This window comes from Rutidosis leptorrhynchoides, chromosome 2, assembly GCF_046630445.1.
Source record: "Rutidosis leptorrhynchoides isolate AG116_Rl617_1_P2 chromosome 2, CSIRO_AGI_Rlap_v1, whole genome shotgun sequence".
Taxonomy (NCBI): domain Eukaryota; kingdom Viridiplantae; phylum Streptophyta; class Magnoliopsida; order Asterales; family Asteraceae; genus Rutidosis; species Rutidosis leptorrhynchoides.
Genome location: NC_092334.1, coordinates 332,182,160 through 332,193,570, shown reverse-complemented (window position 1 = coordinate 332,193,570; position 11,411 = coordinate 332,182,160). Strand labels below are relative to the sequence as shown.

The 11,411-nt window shown below is 36.7% G+C and overlaps 2 protein-coding genes across 5 annotated transcripts; one reads left to right on the top strand and one right to left on the bottom strand.

The window, feature by feature from the left end:
* Positions 1-1,333: 1,333 nt before the first annotated feature.
* On the top strand, positions 1,334-7,151 carry LOC139891887 (ABC transporter B family member 27-like). 4 transcript variants are annotated; one of them, XM_071874906.1, is made up of 18 exons: positions 1,334-1,468; positions 1,684-1,789; positions 2,246-2,320; positions 2,402-2,437; positions 2,804-2,878; positions 2,991-3,115; positions 3,381-3,480; positions 3,602-3,773; positions 3,866-3,984; positions 4,347-4,457; positions 4,551-4,695; positions 4,798-4,930; positions 5,211-5,286; positions 5,388-5,453; positions 5,532-5,639; positions 5,726-5,833; positions 6,385-6,582; positions 6,730-7,151. In XM_071874906.1, exons 2-18 carry the CDS (start codon positions 1,706-1,708, stop codon positions 6,934-6,936), a joined length of 1,938 nt encoding a protein of 645 aa, XP_071731007.1. In that variant the 5' UTR covers positions 1,334-1,468; positions 1,684-1,705; the 3' UTR covers positions 6,937-7,151. The 4 variants fall into 4 exon arrangements, with proteins under 4 accessions (XP_071731007.1, XP_071731009.1, XP_071731006.1 ...); XM_071874907.1 differs by lacking the exon at positions 1,334-1,468 and adding an exon at positions 1,566-1,604 and having other exon boundaries at positions 1,685-1,789; XM_071874908.1 differs by lacking the exon at positions 1,334-1,468 and having other exon boundaries at positions 1,540-1,789; positions 6,430-6,582.
* Positions 7,145-10,693, bottom strand: LOC139888830 (receptor-like protein kinase FERONIA). The gene has a single exon (XM_071871816.1). The coding sequence runs from the start codon at positions 10,691-10,693 to the stop codon at positions 7,145-7,147; it is 3,549 nt and encodes a 1,182-aa protein (XP_071727917.1).
* Positions 10,694-11,411: the final 718 nt, after the last annotated feature.

Here is an 11,411-nt window from a genome sequence, read left to right as displayed (position 1 = left end):
TATGGATCACTATGATCAGTGCTATTAAAGGGAACGGTCGGACAACCTTTTGTGAGGAAGCTGCCATTATGAACGCCGGTTATCCAGTGGCATATCCAGTGGCAACTGAAAAAGTATAGCCGAGTGTGCGAGTCGGCATTTCAAATGCTGGTTTGGGGTGACAAGTGGCGAACCGGTATTTGGAATGCCTATTATACTATGTTTATAAATTATTTTTTTCCAAATACTATTTTTGTTAATCATATTCGACTTTATACCAATAGGTAATTAGAACAATCGGACTACAATATTGAAAAAAACAAATTACATAATACTTGACACACTAAGCCCGCGCGACAAATAGATGAATCAGAAAGAAAATAGATGAATCAGAAAGAAAAAAAATCTTTTTTTTTGGTGTTCTTGGGTTCTGTTAAGGAGAAAAAAAAGGAAAGAAGTAAAAATTTTAGTCTAGTGAAAGTTTTGTCTAACTTTTTTCTTGAGAAGTTCAGTTCCTTTCAAATCGAAAGAATCTCGCTTCCTTCCTTCCTTTACATTTTTTCACCGAATTTCTTTTAGTTTCTAATTTTTTTTTTTTTTTACTCTGGAACAGAGCTTTAGGTCATGTTTGGTTGCAAGAATGTTTTTTGAAAGGAATGGAATATGTCAAAGAGAATTGGAATCTGAAGGAATTAGATTTGATAAATTTCATGGAATGTGAAGATGTGTTTTTATTGACTTGGAATGAAATTGAATTGAATTGAATTTTATAAAATAACTAAAAAGTTATACATAAAATTTTACATTTTCAATTTTCGTTTTCATTTTCAGACTCGCGTTTCCAATTATAGTGTTTAAAGATTAGCAAATAGAAAATGCGCGACGAAAATGCTCAACGAAAACGTGCGTCGAACACGCATGTCAAAAACGTGTGGCGAAAACGTGCGACTGAAAACGCGGGTTGAAAAAACGCGACGAAGACGCGCTTAAAAAACGCACTACGAAATGCTCTTCGAGAACGCACGACGAAAAGCGAGTTGACATGTACGTAAAATATAAACGTAAATACATGTGAATATTTTGAATTTTCATAAATTCAATGTTAGAAGGAATTTACATCACATCTAGAAGGAGTGAACATTCCACATACGAAAGAATATCTAGATTTCAAGAAGTTAAATTCTTTTAAAAATATGTCAACTAACTTAACGGAATGATCTAAAGAATTTAATTTCAATTCCATCAAACTTCCTTAATAATTTCCTTAATATTCCGTGAACTAAACAGCCTTAATTTATCAATTGTTTTGTATTTCTTCAGTCCCCTTATTTACTTTCTAAAAAACTGAAAGAGGCTGCTCTATTTAATTTTTAATTGCTTTACTCTCATCTCATCCCAAAAGAAAACTCAGAGAATTCATTGTTCAAAATACAGTTTTCTAATGATGTCTTTTAGATTTATATAAGGCCCTCTTCACATTAAAAAAAAAAGGTGAAAAAGACAATCTAATGTTATTTCCAATGTAACTACTTTTCAATTATTAGATGCTACAATATTTTTTTACTCGGTACAAGTCAAGACTCCCAGGAAAAAAACATTCCACTTTGGGTTTCATTTTTATCAATGTGTTTTTCATCAACCAAACTAATAAAATTATTTTTCTTGATTATAACATTTTAAACCAAGTGTATGTATATGTAATTAGGGTTTATTGAAATCTTGTGAGATGGGAAAGAACAAGTATTTGGATTGGACAAGCAGATCAATTATGTCTTCTGGAGCTGACAGAGTTCCCTTAATTAAAAAAGATGTAAGCTTTAATCTTTCTTTATTCATTCTTCATCTTTGCATTTCTTGCTCTAACCCTAATTTCTTAAAAAAAAATCATGTGTGTTGTTAAGTTGTACTTAAATTCCGTCTATTTTTTGAGTTGGGTTCATGTTGAATTGTAGAAATTTCTAAGTGGAATCTCAGTTATTGGTTTTTGTTTTACAGAATTGAAGTAGTAAACTAATATAAGTATAAGTTCAATGAAGCTGCAAATGTAGGATTTTTAATAACGGTGTTAAAAAGATAACACAATGTATTTCAAGTACCTTTTGAGTTGCATTCTGCTAATATTTGTATATGATCAGCAGTTTGTTCTTGAATGAACATTTTTTTAGTTTGTTCTTGAATGAACATTTTTTCTTACAGCTAGATTTCAGTTTGGGAAAATTTGTTAGTATGTGTCTGTGAAGTTAGTGTATCATATTTATGATTGTAGGTAAAACGAAAGGATAACGATATCGGGCCGTCAAATGGTCCAGCAAATGATCTCGAGTATGGAGATGCTGTACAGGTAACAATTGTTATAATATTATGTTTTGTTTCTTTTGCCAATCAATATCTAACGAAAAATGATATTAATTTTCTTATCTAGGCTGCAAATGTTGGATTTACAAGGGTTATACTTCTGGTAAGTAAATAATTTTGTAAAACGAGCAAGGTTGCAAAAACTCCTACTCAGGGAATACTCGGTTGGGACTTTTTAAGGAGTAATCGGAAACTGGGGAAGTACTCGGATGTTGACCAATTTTGACTTTGACCGATTTTGACTGAGTTTTGACTAATTTTCCCACTAATTCCGAGTTTTGGACGATTTTCCGAGTAATCCTGAGTTTTGACCGAGTTTGACCAAGTGTTTTCCGAGTACTCCCTGAATTGCAAAAACCAAGTACTCGCCGAGTAATTCCGTGAAAACGATGAGTATTATATCTATACGTGCCCACGTTAATAAATCGTTTTGTAAGATTTAGTAACTGTTCTTGTTCATACATTACAGGCAAAGCCTGATGCAGGGACCCTCATTGTTGCCACCATCGCGTTATTGATCGCTTCCACCTCCAGCCTCCTCATTGTACGCATTTTCTCATTTAGCAGATTCATTTTTCGAAAACTGTATATTTAGTATTATTGAATTATATAGCTTATAGAACTTGATATTAATAGATTATAGTTTTCGTTACCAGCCATCGTTCGGTGGGAAAATTATCGACATTGTTTCAAGAGATATAAAGACTCCCGAAGACCAAAGTGATGCTTTGAATGCCGTCAAGGACACCATATTAGCCATCGTGTTGGTGGTGGTCGTTGGGTATGTTTCTTCTTATGTAAAAACTGTTATGCATATCATTCGGTCAAACTCGGTCAAACACGGTCAATCTTGTTTGAAAATCGGTCAAAACTCGGTCAATACTCGGTAAATAGTCAACAATTGGTCAAAACTAGGTCAAAATCTTTCAAAGTTAAACTTGGTCAACATCCGTGTATTCCCTAAAAAGTCCCGACCGAGTACTCCCAGAGTAGCAATTTTTTGCAACCTTGATTTTATGATTGTTTATATAACCTTTTGGTGATAGTTCATTGTCAACAGCACTCAGGGCATGGTTATTTTCGTCCGCTAGTGAACGTGTTGTTGCTCGTTTGAGAAAGGATTTGTTCGGCCACCTTATGCAGCAGGTAAGTTACTTCATGGTTGTTGTGTGTGTGTGAATATAGTATTATCTTAATGTTGCTTAAAAAAAAAGGTTGATCAATATTACCCGTTACCAACCCGCCCATTTTGCACCTGTTTGTGCAGGAAATAGCTTTTTATGATGTCACTCGAACAGGGGAATTACTGAGTAGATTATCTGAAGACACACAAATAATAAAGAATGCTGCAACCACTAATCTATCTGAGGCACTACGAAACGTGACGACTGCTTTTATTGGTCTCGGCTTTATGTTTTCATCTTCTTGGAAGCTAACACGTAAGTTTCATTTGCATTATGATTTATATAATGATGTAAAGTAATTTAATTTAACGATTATATATTTCGTTTTTGGTTCATGTTTTATGTAGTGCTGGCTTTGGTTGTTGTGCCAATAATATCTGTAGCAGTGCGCTATTTCGGAAGGTATCTTCGAGAACTATCCCATGCAACACAAGCTGCAGCTGCAGTTGCTGCATCAATTGCAGAGGTTAGTGTCTTTTTAATCAACCTCTCTTTTTTTTTTTTTTTTGTTAAGTCTAGAAATTTTAATATGGGCGGGTTGGGTAACGGTACAAAACGATAAATTTTTATAGTATGGCTCAGAATAAACCAGGTTACGTTGTCCGGCAAGCATGTAGTTCTCACTTTCTGGTAATTTTTCATAGTCATTTAACGTGTTATAACGATTATAAAAAACAATGTATTACAGTAACTATATAAATTTATGATTTGGGAGGTTGTATAGATTTTAAATTACTTTTGGGCTACTTTCACCACATTTGACTTGTTCAACCCACTTGACCCGCATTACAGTTAACTACGTCCCACTCAATGAATATTTATATGCAGGAATCTTTTGGGGCCATTAGAACAGTGAGATCGTTTGCACAAGAATCATATGCGATTTCGAACTACTCTGAAAAAGTTGACGAGACGTTAAATCTCGGGCTCCGTCAAGCAGTGAGTCTTATTTAACCATATTCCATCTTTTAGTTTTGTACTTTAATCAAAGTCCTAATTTTAAAAAAATTTATATTTATATTTACATGACAGAAACTTACGGGTATCTTTTCGGGTGGTATGAGTGGTGCATCAACGTTATCAGTAATCACCGTCGTAATTTACGGAGCTTACTTGACTATAACCGGCTCAATGACAGCTGGCTCTCTAACATCTTTCATTCTCTACAGTCTCACGGGTTGGTAGTTTTAATATTATAACTTCCAAGTTGAATTTTCTTTATTCTTTTTTTTTTTTTTTTAATTTCTAATGATACATTAATTGAGCATGTGATTTGCAGTTGGATCTTCGATATCTTCGTTATCGGGTTTATATACAACCGCTATGAAAGCTGCCGGTGCAAGTAGGAGAGTTTTTCAGCTTCTAGACCGCGTATCGAGCATGACTAAAGCTGGGGACAAATGCCCCCTGGGGTTGGTCTTCTCTTTTTCTATTTCTTGTATTAAATTACTCGACGAGTACTCGGTCAAACTGTGTCAATTCGGTTAAATCTCGGTCAAACTTGGCCAAAGCTAGTGATTACTCGGAAAATCAGTCCAAACTAGTGATTACTCAGAAATTCGGTCAAAATCAGTCAAAAATTGGTCAAAGTCAAACTTGGTCAACCACCCCGGTACTCCTCAAGTTGAGATTTTTGCAAACTTATCATATGATTGGTTTCTCACTGTTTTCAATAACTTTTTTAAATTTCAGTAATCCAGATGGCGATGTTGAACTAGATGATGTTTGGTTTGCTTACCCGTCTCGCCCTAATCATATGGTACTTAAGGTAAACAAATTCATAAAATTTCATGTCATATTCTCGGTCAAAGTCAACACAGTTGATATCCGATTGTTGACCTAATGAAATAAATTGTTGTCGTGTTCTAGGGGATAACGTTGAAACTGAGACCCGGTTCAAAAGTGGCACTGGTTGGACCAAGTGGTGGTGGAAAGGTAATGCAGAAATCGTTACTTTTGTCTCGTTTATTCTTTAAGCCATTAAATTTTGATGACTGATGTGTTTTTGCACAGACCACCATAGCTAATTTGATCGAAAGATTTTATGATCCGGTGAACGGAAAGGTTTTGCTGAATGGGGTTCCGTTACCAGAAATATCACACGAGTTTCTTCACAAAAAGGTAACGTACCCTTCAAATATTTCATACATTAATGTAGATTCTTATCTTCAAGAGTGATTTGAACTTCGATTTTTCCGTTTATATAGATTAGTATCGTGAGCCAGGAGCCCGTTTTGTTCAACTGTTCAATAGAAGATAATATTTCTTATGGTTTTGATGGCAAAGCCAGCACTTCGGATATCGAAAATGTTGCTGTATGTTTTCTTTTCCGCCCTCTTCCATTTTAGGGTTGTTCATTGGTTTGATTTTCGGTTTCTTCAGTTTTAAAGATTTTGTAGCCAAAACCGAAAACCAAAACCGAAATCGAGTTTAAATTTCAAAACCGAAACTGAACCGAAAACCGAATCCGAATTTGAAAAAATTATAATTTAACCAAAATAATCACAACAAATTGATTATAAATTTGACTTTTGATTTTAAAATCCGATATATTAATATTAATAATATAATATATTATTAGTTGAATTCGGGGTCAGATTACTCGCCCTTCCCGGGTAACCCGTACAGGGAAAAACTTACAACTTTTTATATTATTAGTTGAATTCGGTTTTTGGTTCAATCGAATTTGAAATAAACCGAAAACCAATCCGAAAACCAAATTCAAATTTGAAACCGAAGAGAAAACCGAATTCAAATTCGGTTTTTTTTTTCCGGTTTTCGGGTCAATCGGTTTTAAACCAAATATAGAACACCCCTATTCCATTTTATCTGTTCTTAAGCTTAGTATTCGAACTCGGTACGACAGAAAATGGCGAACGCTCACGATTTTGTGTCATCATTTCCCGAAAAGTATCAAACGGTAGTAGGAGAACGTGGACTGAGATTATCGGGAGGCCAAAAACAACGAATAGCTATTGCTAGAGCACTCTTAATGAACCCTAAAGTTTTGTTGTTGGATGAAGCCACTAGTGCTTTAGATGCTGAAAGCGAATATCTTGTTCAGGTGCCCCTAAATCAACCCAAAAAGCACACACTCTCTCTCTCTCTCTCTCTCTCACACACACACACACACACACACAAACACATACACTGTTTCACGCATTTCTCGAGACGTGAATTAATTTGGGTATCTGTGTTTTTGTATGAATAGGATGCAATGGACTCTTTAATGCGAGGAAGAACAGTTCTTGTGATCGCACACAGGTTATCAACCGTAAAGAGTGCAGACACTGTAGCTGTGATATCTGATGGACAGATTGCTGAAAGTGGGACCCACGAAGAGCTTCTTAACATGAACGGAATTTACACAGCACTCGTAAGGAGACAGTTACAAGTTCCCGTAAACGCTAATTCGTAACTTCGATTGCAAGAGTTAACCCGAGTACAACTGTAAGATCCATCAAATGTATCTTATTATCATAACTTTATCCGAGGGCTCAATGTAATCTCTTGCTTTACACACACACACACACACACCATATACAACGATCGTGTCAAAGGGGGTTTGTACAATATACAATTTAATGATTAAAGATTCATCCTTTATAAGTTAATCCGATTAAAGTTTACATCTTTTTGGAAACTGAATTACTATAATTTGATTTTGCTGATTCTTGATATTGTGCTGCAAGTTTAAGGCTTTTAATGACGTCGCCCATGGATGGTCGTTCGGTGCTTTTGTCAGCCAAACATTGTTGAGCTATCTTGATGAACCCTTTCAAGCTTTCGGTTACTATTTTCCCCTTTAACGTTGGATCAATTACCTTTTGTAATGTCCCTCTCGTAACGTTGCTCTTTACCCAACTTCGTAAAAACACTTGATCTCTTTTAAGCGTGTGATCTTCGAGTTTTCGACCACATAGTACTTCAAGCAACACTAGACCGAACGAGTAGACGTCAGATTTGTCTGTCGGGTTGGTCCCGTTTGCAAACATACATTCGGGATCCAAGTAACCTAAACAGTTCCCGAGAACCGCGGTCAGATTATCCGAAACCGCATATAACGGGCCAACCTTCGAGAGCCCGTAATCGGAAACTTTTGCGACCCATTTCTCGTCCAAAAGAATGTTTCCCGGGTTGACGTCTCGGTGAAGGATACTTGACCCGCAACCCGTTTGAAGATACTCCAAACCTTGTGCTGCGTCGATGCATATTTGCAGCCTTTGATTCCAAGTCATCGGGTTAGCATTTTGGCTGTCGTAAAGATGACTACGTAAACTACCGTTTACCATGTGTTCGTAAACAAGAATGATCTCGGTTTTTTGGTAGCAGTACCCTATTAACGAAACTAAATTAGGGTTTCGGAGCTGAGACAACATCTCAATCTCTTTACAAAAATCAGACGAAAAGTCTGTTTTTTTCGACCAATTCTCGATCATAAACTTCTTAAATCGCTTCATGATCACAACTTTATTCCCCGAATCGATGTAACCTTTGTACACAATGCTGAAATCACCAGTTCCCACTATCAGATTCTCATCGAAATCGTTTGTGGCTGCTTGAATCTCTGAAAGAAGAAACTTTCGACAATAGTCTTCGTACGTTTTTGAACTACTTATCGAAACGAATGAGTCCGTTTTTGTGCTTTTTACGCCATTCCAAAGCAAATCCCATCTCCAACTTTTCAATCTTTTCGGCTTCAGACTCTTTTTACTCGAATTCGTTGTCTCTTTCGGAGACGTTAAAAATTGTTGATCTGATCTTTGTGAATAAGACATTGTAGATTCTTCAGGTAGTACCCAGTCTCCTTTTTCTTGCAGCTCAAGTGCAAATTCAAGGCCCGAGATTACGCTTGCCATGCTAGGTCTTCTTTTCGGTAGATTCTCCAAACATTTTTCCGCTAATTCCGTAAATACATTCAAACAACGACGAGAGATTTCACCTTGTAAACATGGATCGATAATTTGATCAAGTTTGCCCTCTCGAATACTCTGTCTTGCCCATATCGCAAGACTACGTTGTTCTTCCTCAAGCCCAGGATCAACTGCGGGCCGTCCACATAAAACTTCAAACAACACCACACCGAATGCATACACATCGGATTTTCTCGAAAGTTTACGTGACAAAAAGTAGTCCGGATCCAAATATCCAACCGTGCCTTTTATGTTTGTACTAACATAAGATTTCACTAACATTTGTGTCGTGTTCTCCACTTTCGACAGTCCAAAATCCGAAATCTTACCGACAAAATTCTCATCCACTAAAATGTTAGACGTTTTGACGTCCCGATGAATGACTCCGTGATTAGTTCCCGTATGTAAGTAGTCTAGCCCACGGGCTGCACCGATGCAAATCTTGACCCGTTGGTCCCACGAGAGTGGTGGGAAGTTTCTACTATCGGTCCCACCGAGCCTAAAAAGATGCTCGGCGAGCGTCCCATTTGGCATGTACTCGTAAACAAGGATCATTTCGGTTCCATCATCGCAATAACCGATTAGAGAAACGAGATGATTATGTCGAAGCCTCCAAATCATTTGAATCTCCATCCAAAACTCAAGAGCTCCTTCGTGTGATCTTGAACTCATTCGTTTTATGGCAACCGTTCTTTTACCATCATCAATCACACCTTTATACACCTTCGCAAATCCTCCCATACCTATCACCATTGACTTATCGAAATTGCGGGTTGCTGCAAGAATTTCGGAAATTGAGAAACAACGACAAGAATCATCCGATGATGATTGTGATTGTGACGATGATGTCATGTTCTTCTTCTTACCGAGCTTTTCTTCCCAAAACCATCGTTGAATGTACACAATGATGTTCAACGCAGTGATTAAAACAATAAGTTTTGTTGCAATTGCATTCAGAGTGCCTAAAGCTGGAAACTTTGGCATCCAAGAAGATGACTTTTTTCGTTCTATATACGGGTTTGAACCCGCAAGACTATCGTCAGGGTTGCTTAGTTTAAACACTTCTAACCCGTTTAACTTTCCTTCGATTAACCCGTTATTCGAATACATAACGATCGAAAGATCAACTTTACCATTCCTTTTATCGCCTCTCATCGGTACTACATAATCTTTATAAACTGCAACCCCATACCCGCCAGCCCATTTGGCGATATCAACGTTTTTCTCAACTATCTGATCGTTGAACATGATCTCGAATTCGTTATGACTAATCTTACTTTTCGTAACGGGTTCATGTTGACAGAAATGGAGCCTCATTAGGTACCTAAATCCTAAATCAACAGGCAATCTCCAAGTAAACGATGTTGATTTCTTGATGTAAGATGATCTTGTGGACCAGGATGTTTGATAAACTTTAAGAGGTGCCAAAAATGTTGAAATGTTTGTGTATTTAATCATACTTGTAGCATGATACACCTGAAAGTTTTTGTTTTTCTCCAAATGGTAATCCGAATCTTTTGACCATCGTCTGTACATGCCTGTATCTTCGATTGGTGAAACCGAACTTCCCCCGATGTTCAACCGATGAACTGTCTCGAGCGCCGTATTGTTGTCAATATAAAACTTATACTTTTGAGGGTTAACAACATTAGCTCCTGGCTCATCTGCAGGTGTGTAATAGAGACCAGATGGCATCGAAATAATTTCGATTCCATTCACAAATGCGTATGCATTACTATAAGACGGAGAGATATTTATGGTCAGTTGTTGACCATATTCGACGCTCACACAAAACTCTTTAGAGAAAGAGATAACGCCTAGTGATCGGGCAGTTAACGAAGCACTGAAGTTGTGTAAGAGTTTATATGAGCCGGCTTGTACGGTAAAGAAATCGATAGATGTTTCAAACCCAATGTAAAAAGCTGGGTTGAAGTGTAACCGGATGAATTTCGGGCCGGGCTGGACTTGAAAAGTGTAGAAAAATGGAGAATGAGAAGCTCGAGCCGTTAAGTATGGAACTGGATCACCCGAAAGTGATGTATGGACCGCTCTCGTGCTCATCGAGTTTCCAGCTTGCTTTCTTGAAAGGCCAAATTCGGGACCCACGTCACCTGTCCATTCTCGTCCGTCGAGTGCAGACGAATTCCCACTCGAACCACAGTTAACCGCAATGTCTTCTGTTGGGTAATAAGGAGCTGGTAAGTTCCCATTAACACTCAAAACAAAATGGATGCACACTAAAATGAAATGGTAATAAGACATTTTATTTTATGTCTGTGTAGGATGATTGAAGTTTTTGAGATTATGAAGTTACATTATTGAAATTTGAAAATAGATCAAAATAAGGAATATAAATTCTAGTAAGGTAATGTGAAACTGTCAATAGAATCAATTGGTCAACAAACTAGTTGAATAAAACAGACATGTCAAGCACAACTACATAAATAATGTCTTACACATTCACAAATTACACGTTTGTTTGAAAGTTTGCAAGAAAAATGCATGTATCCAGAATTCCAGATGCAGCATGTTTTTAGTGGGGGCACTGTAATTCAAATTTAAGGATAGGATATGAAACAAGGAGGCGATTTGGGAGTTTAATTATGTTAAATTTCATGAAATATTAATTCCAATATCTGGTCCAATCAGGCACGGAGCTTGAAGATTGACACGAAGAAGGCCAAATTAAATCAAGTAAAATATGTAGTGTTGTACGAGCCTTATCATGTTCATCTTTTGTACTTCTCGCTGAATAGTTTTCTTTACGAAAACGTTTTTCGTTTTTATAAAGTTCTCATTATATATATATATATATATATATATATATATATATATATATATATATATATATATATATAGTGAAAGGATCCCTGAAGAACTCTCCTATGGAGAGAACCCAGCGAACCACTGTGATTTTACCAAACATCAAAATCAATAAAATTGAAAGTTAAAATCGATTGAAACAAGATCCTAAGGCAGC

Coding starts and splice junctions, on each gene's coding strand:
- LOC139888830 (XM_071871816.1), bottom strand. CDS start 10,693: ATGTCTTATTACCATTTCATTTTAGTGTGCATCCATTTTGTTTTGAGT.
- LOC139891887 (XM_071874906.1), top strand. CDS start 1,706: ATGGGAAAGAACAAGTATTTGGATTGGACAAGCAGATCAATTATGTCT. Junction 3,116..3,380: donor GTGTTGGTGGTGGTCGTTGG/GTATGTTTCTTC, acceptor TTTTGGTGATAG/TTCATTGTCAACAGCACTCA. Junction 3,481..3,601: donor TCGGCCACCTTATGCAGCAG/GTAAGTTACTTC, acceptor CTGTTTGTGCAG/GAAATAGCTTTTTATGATGT.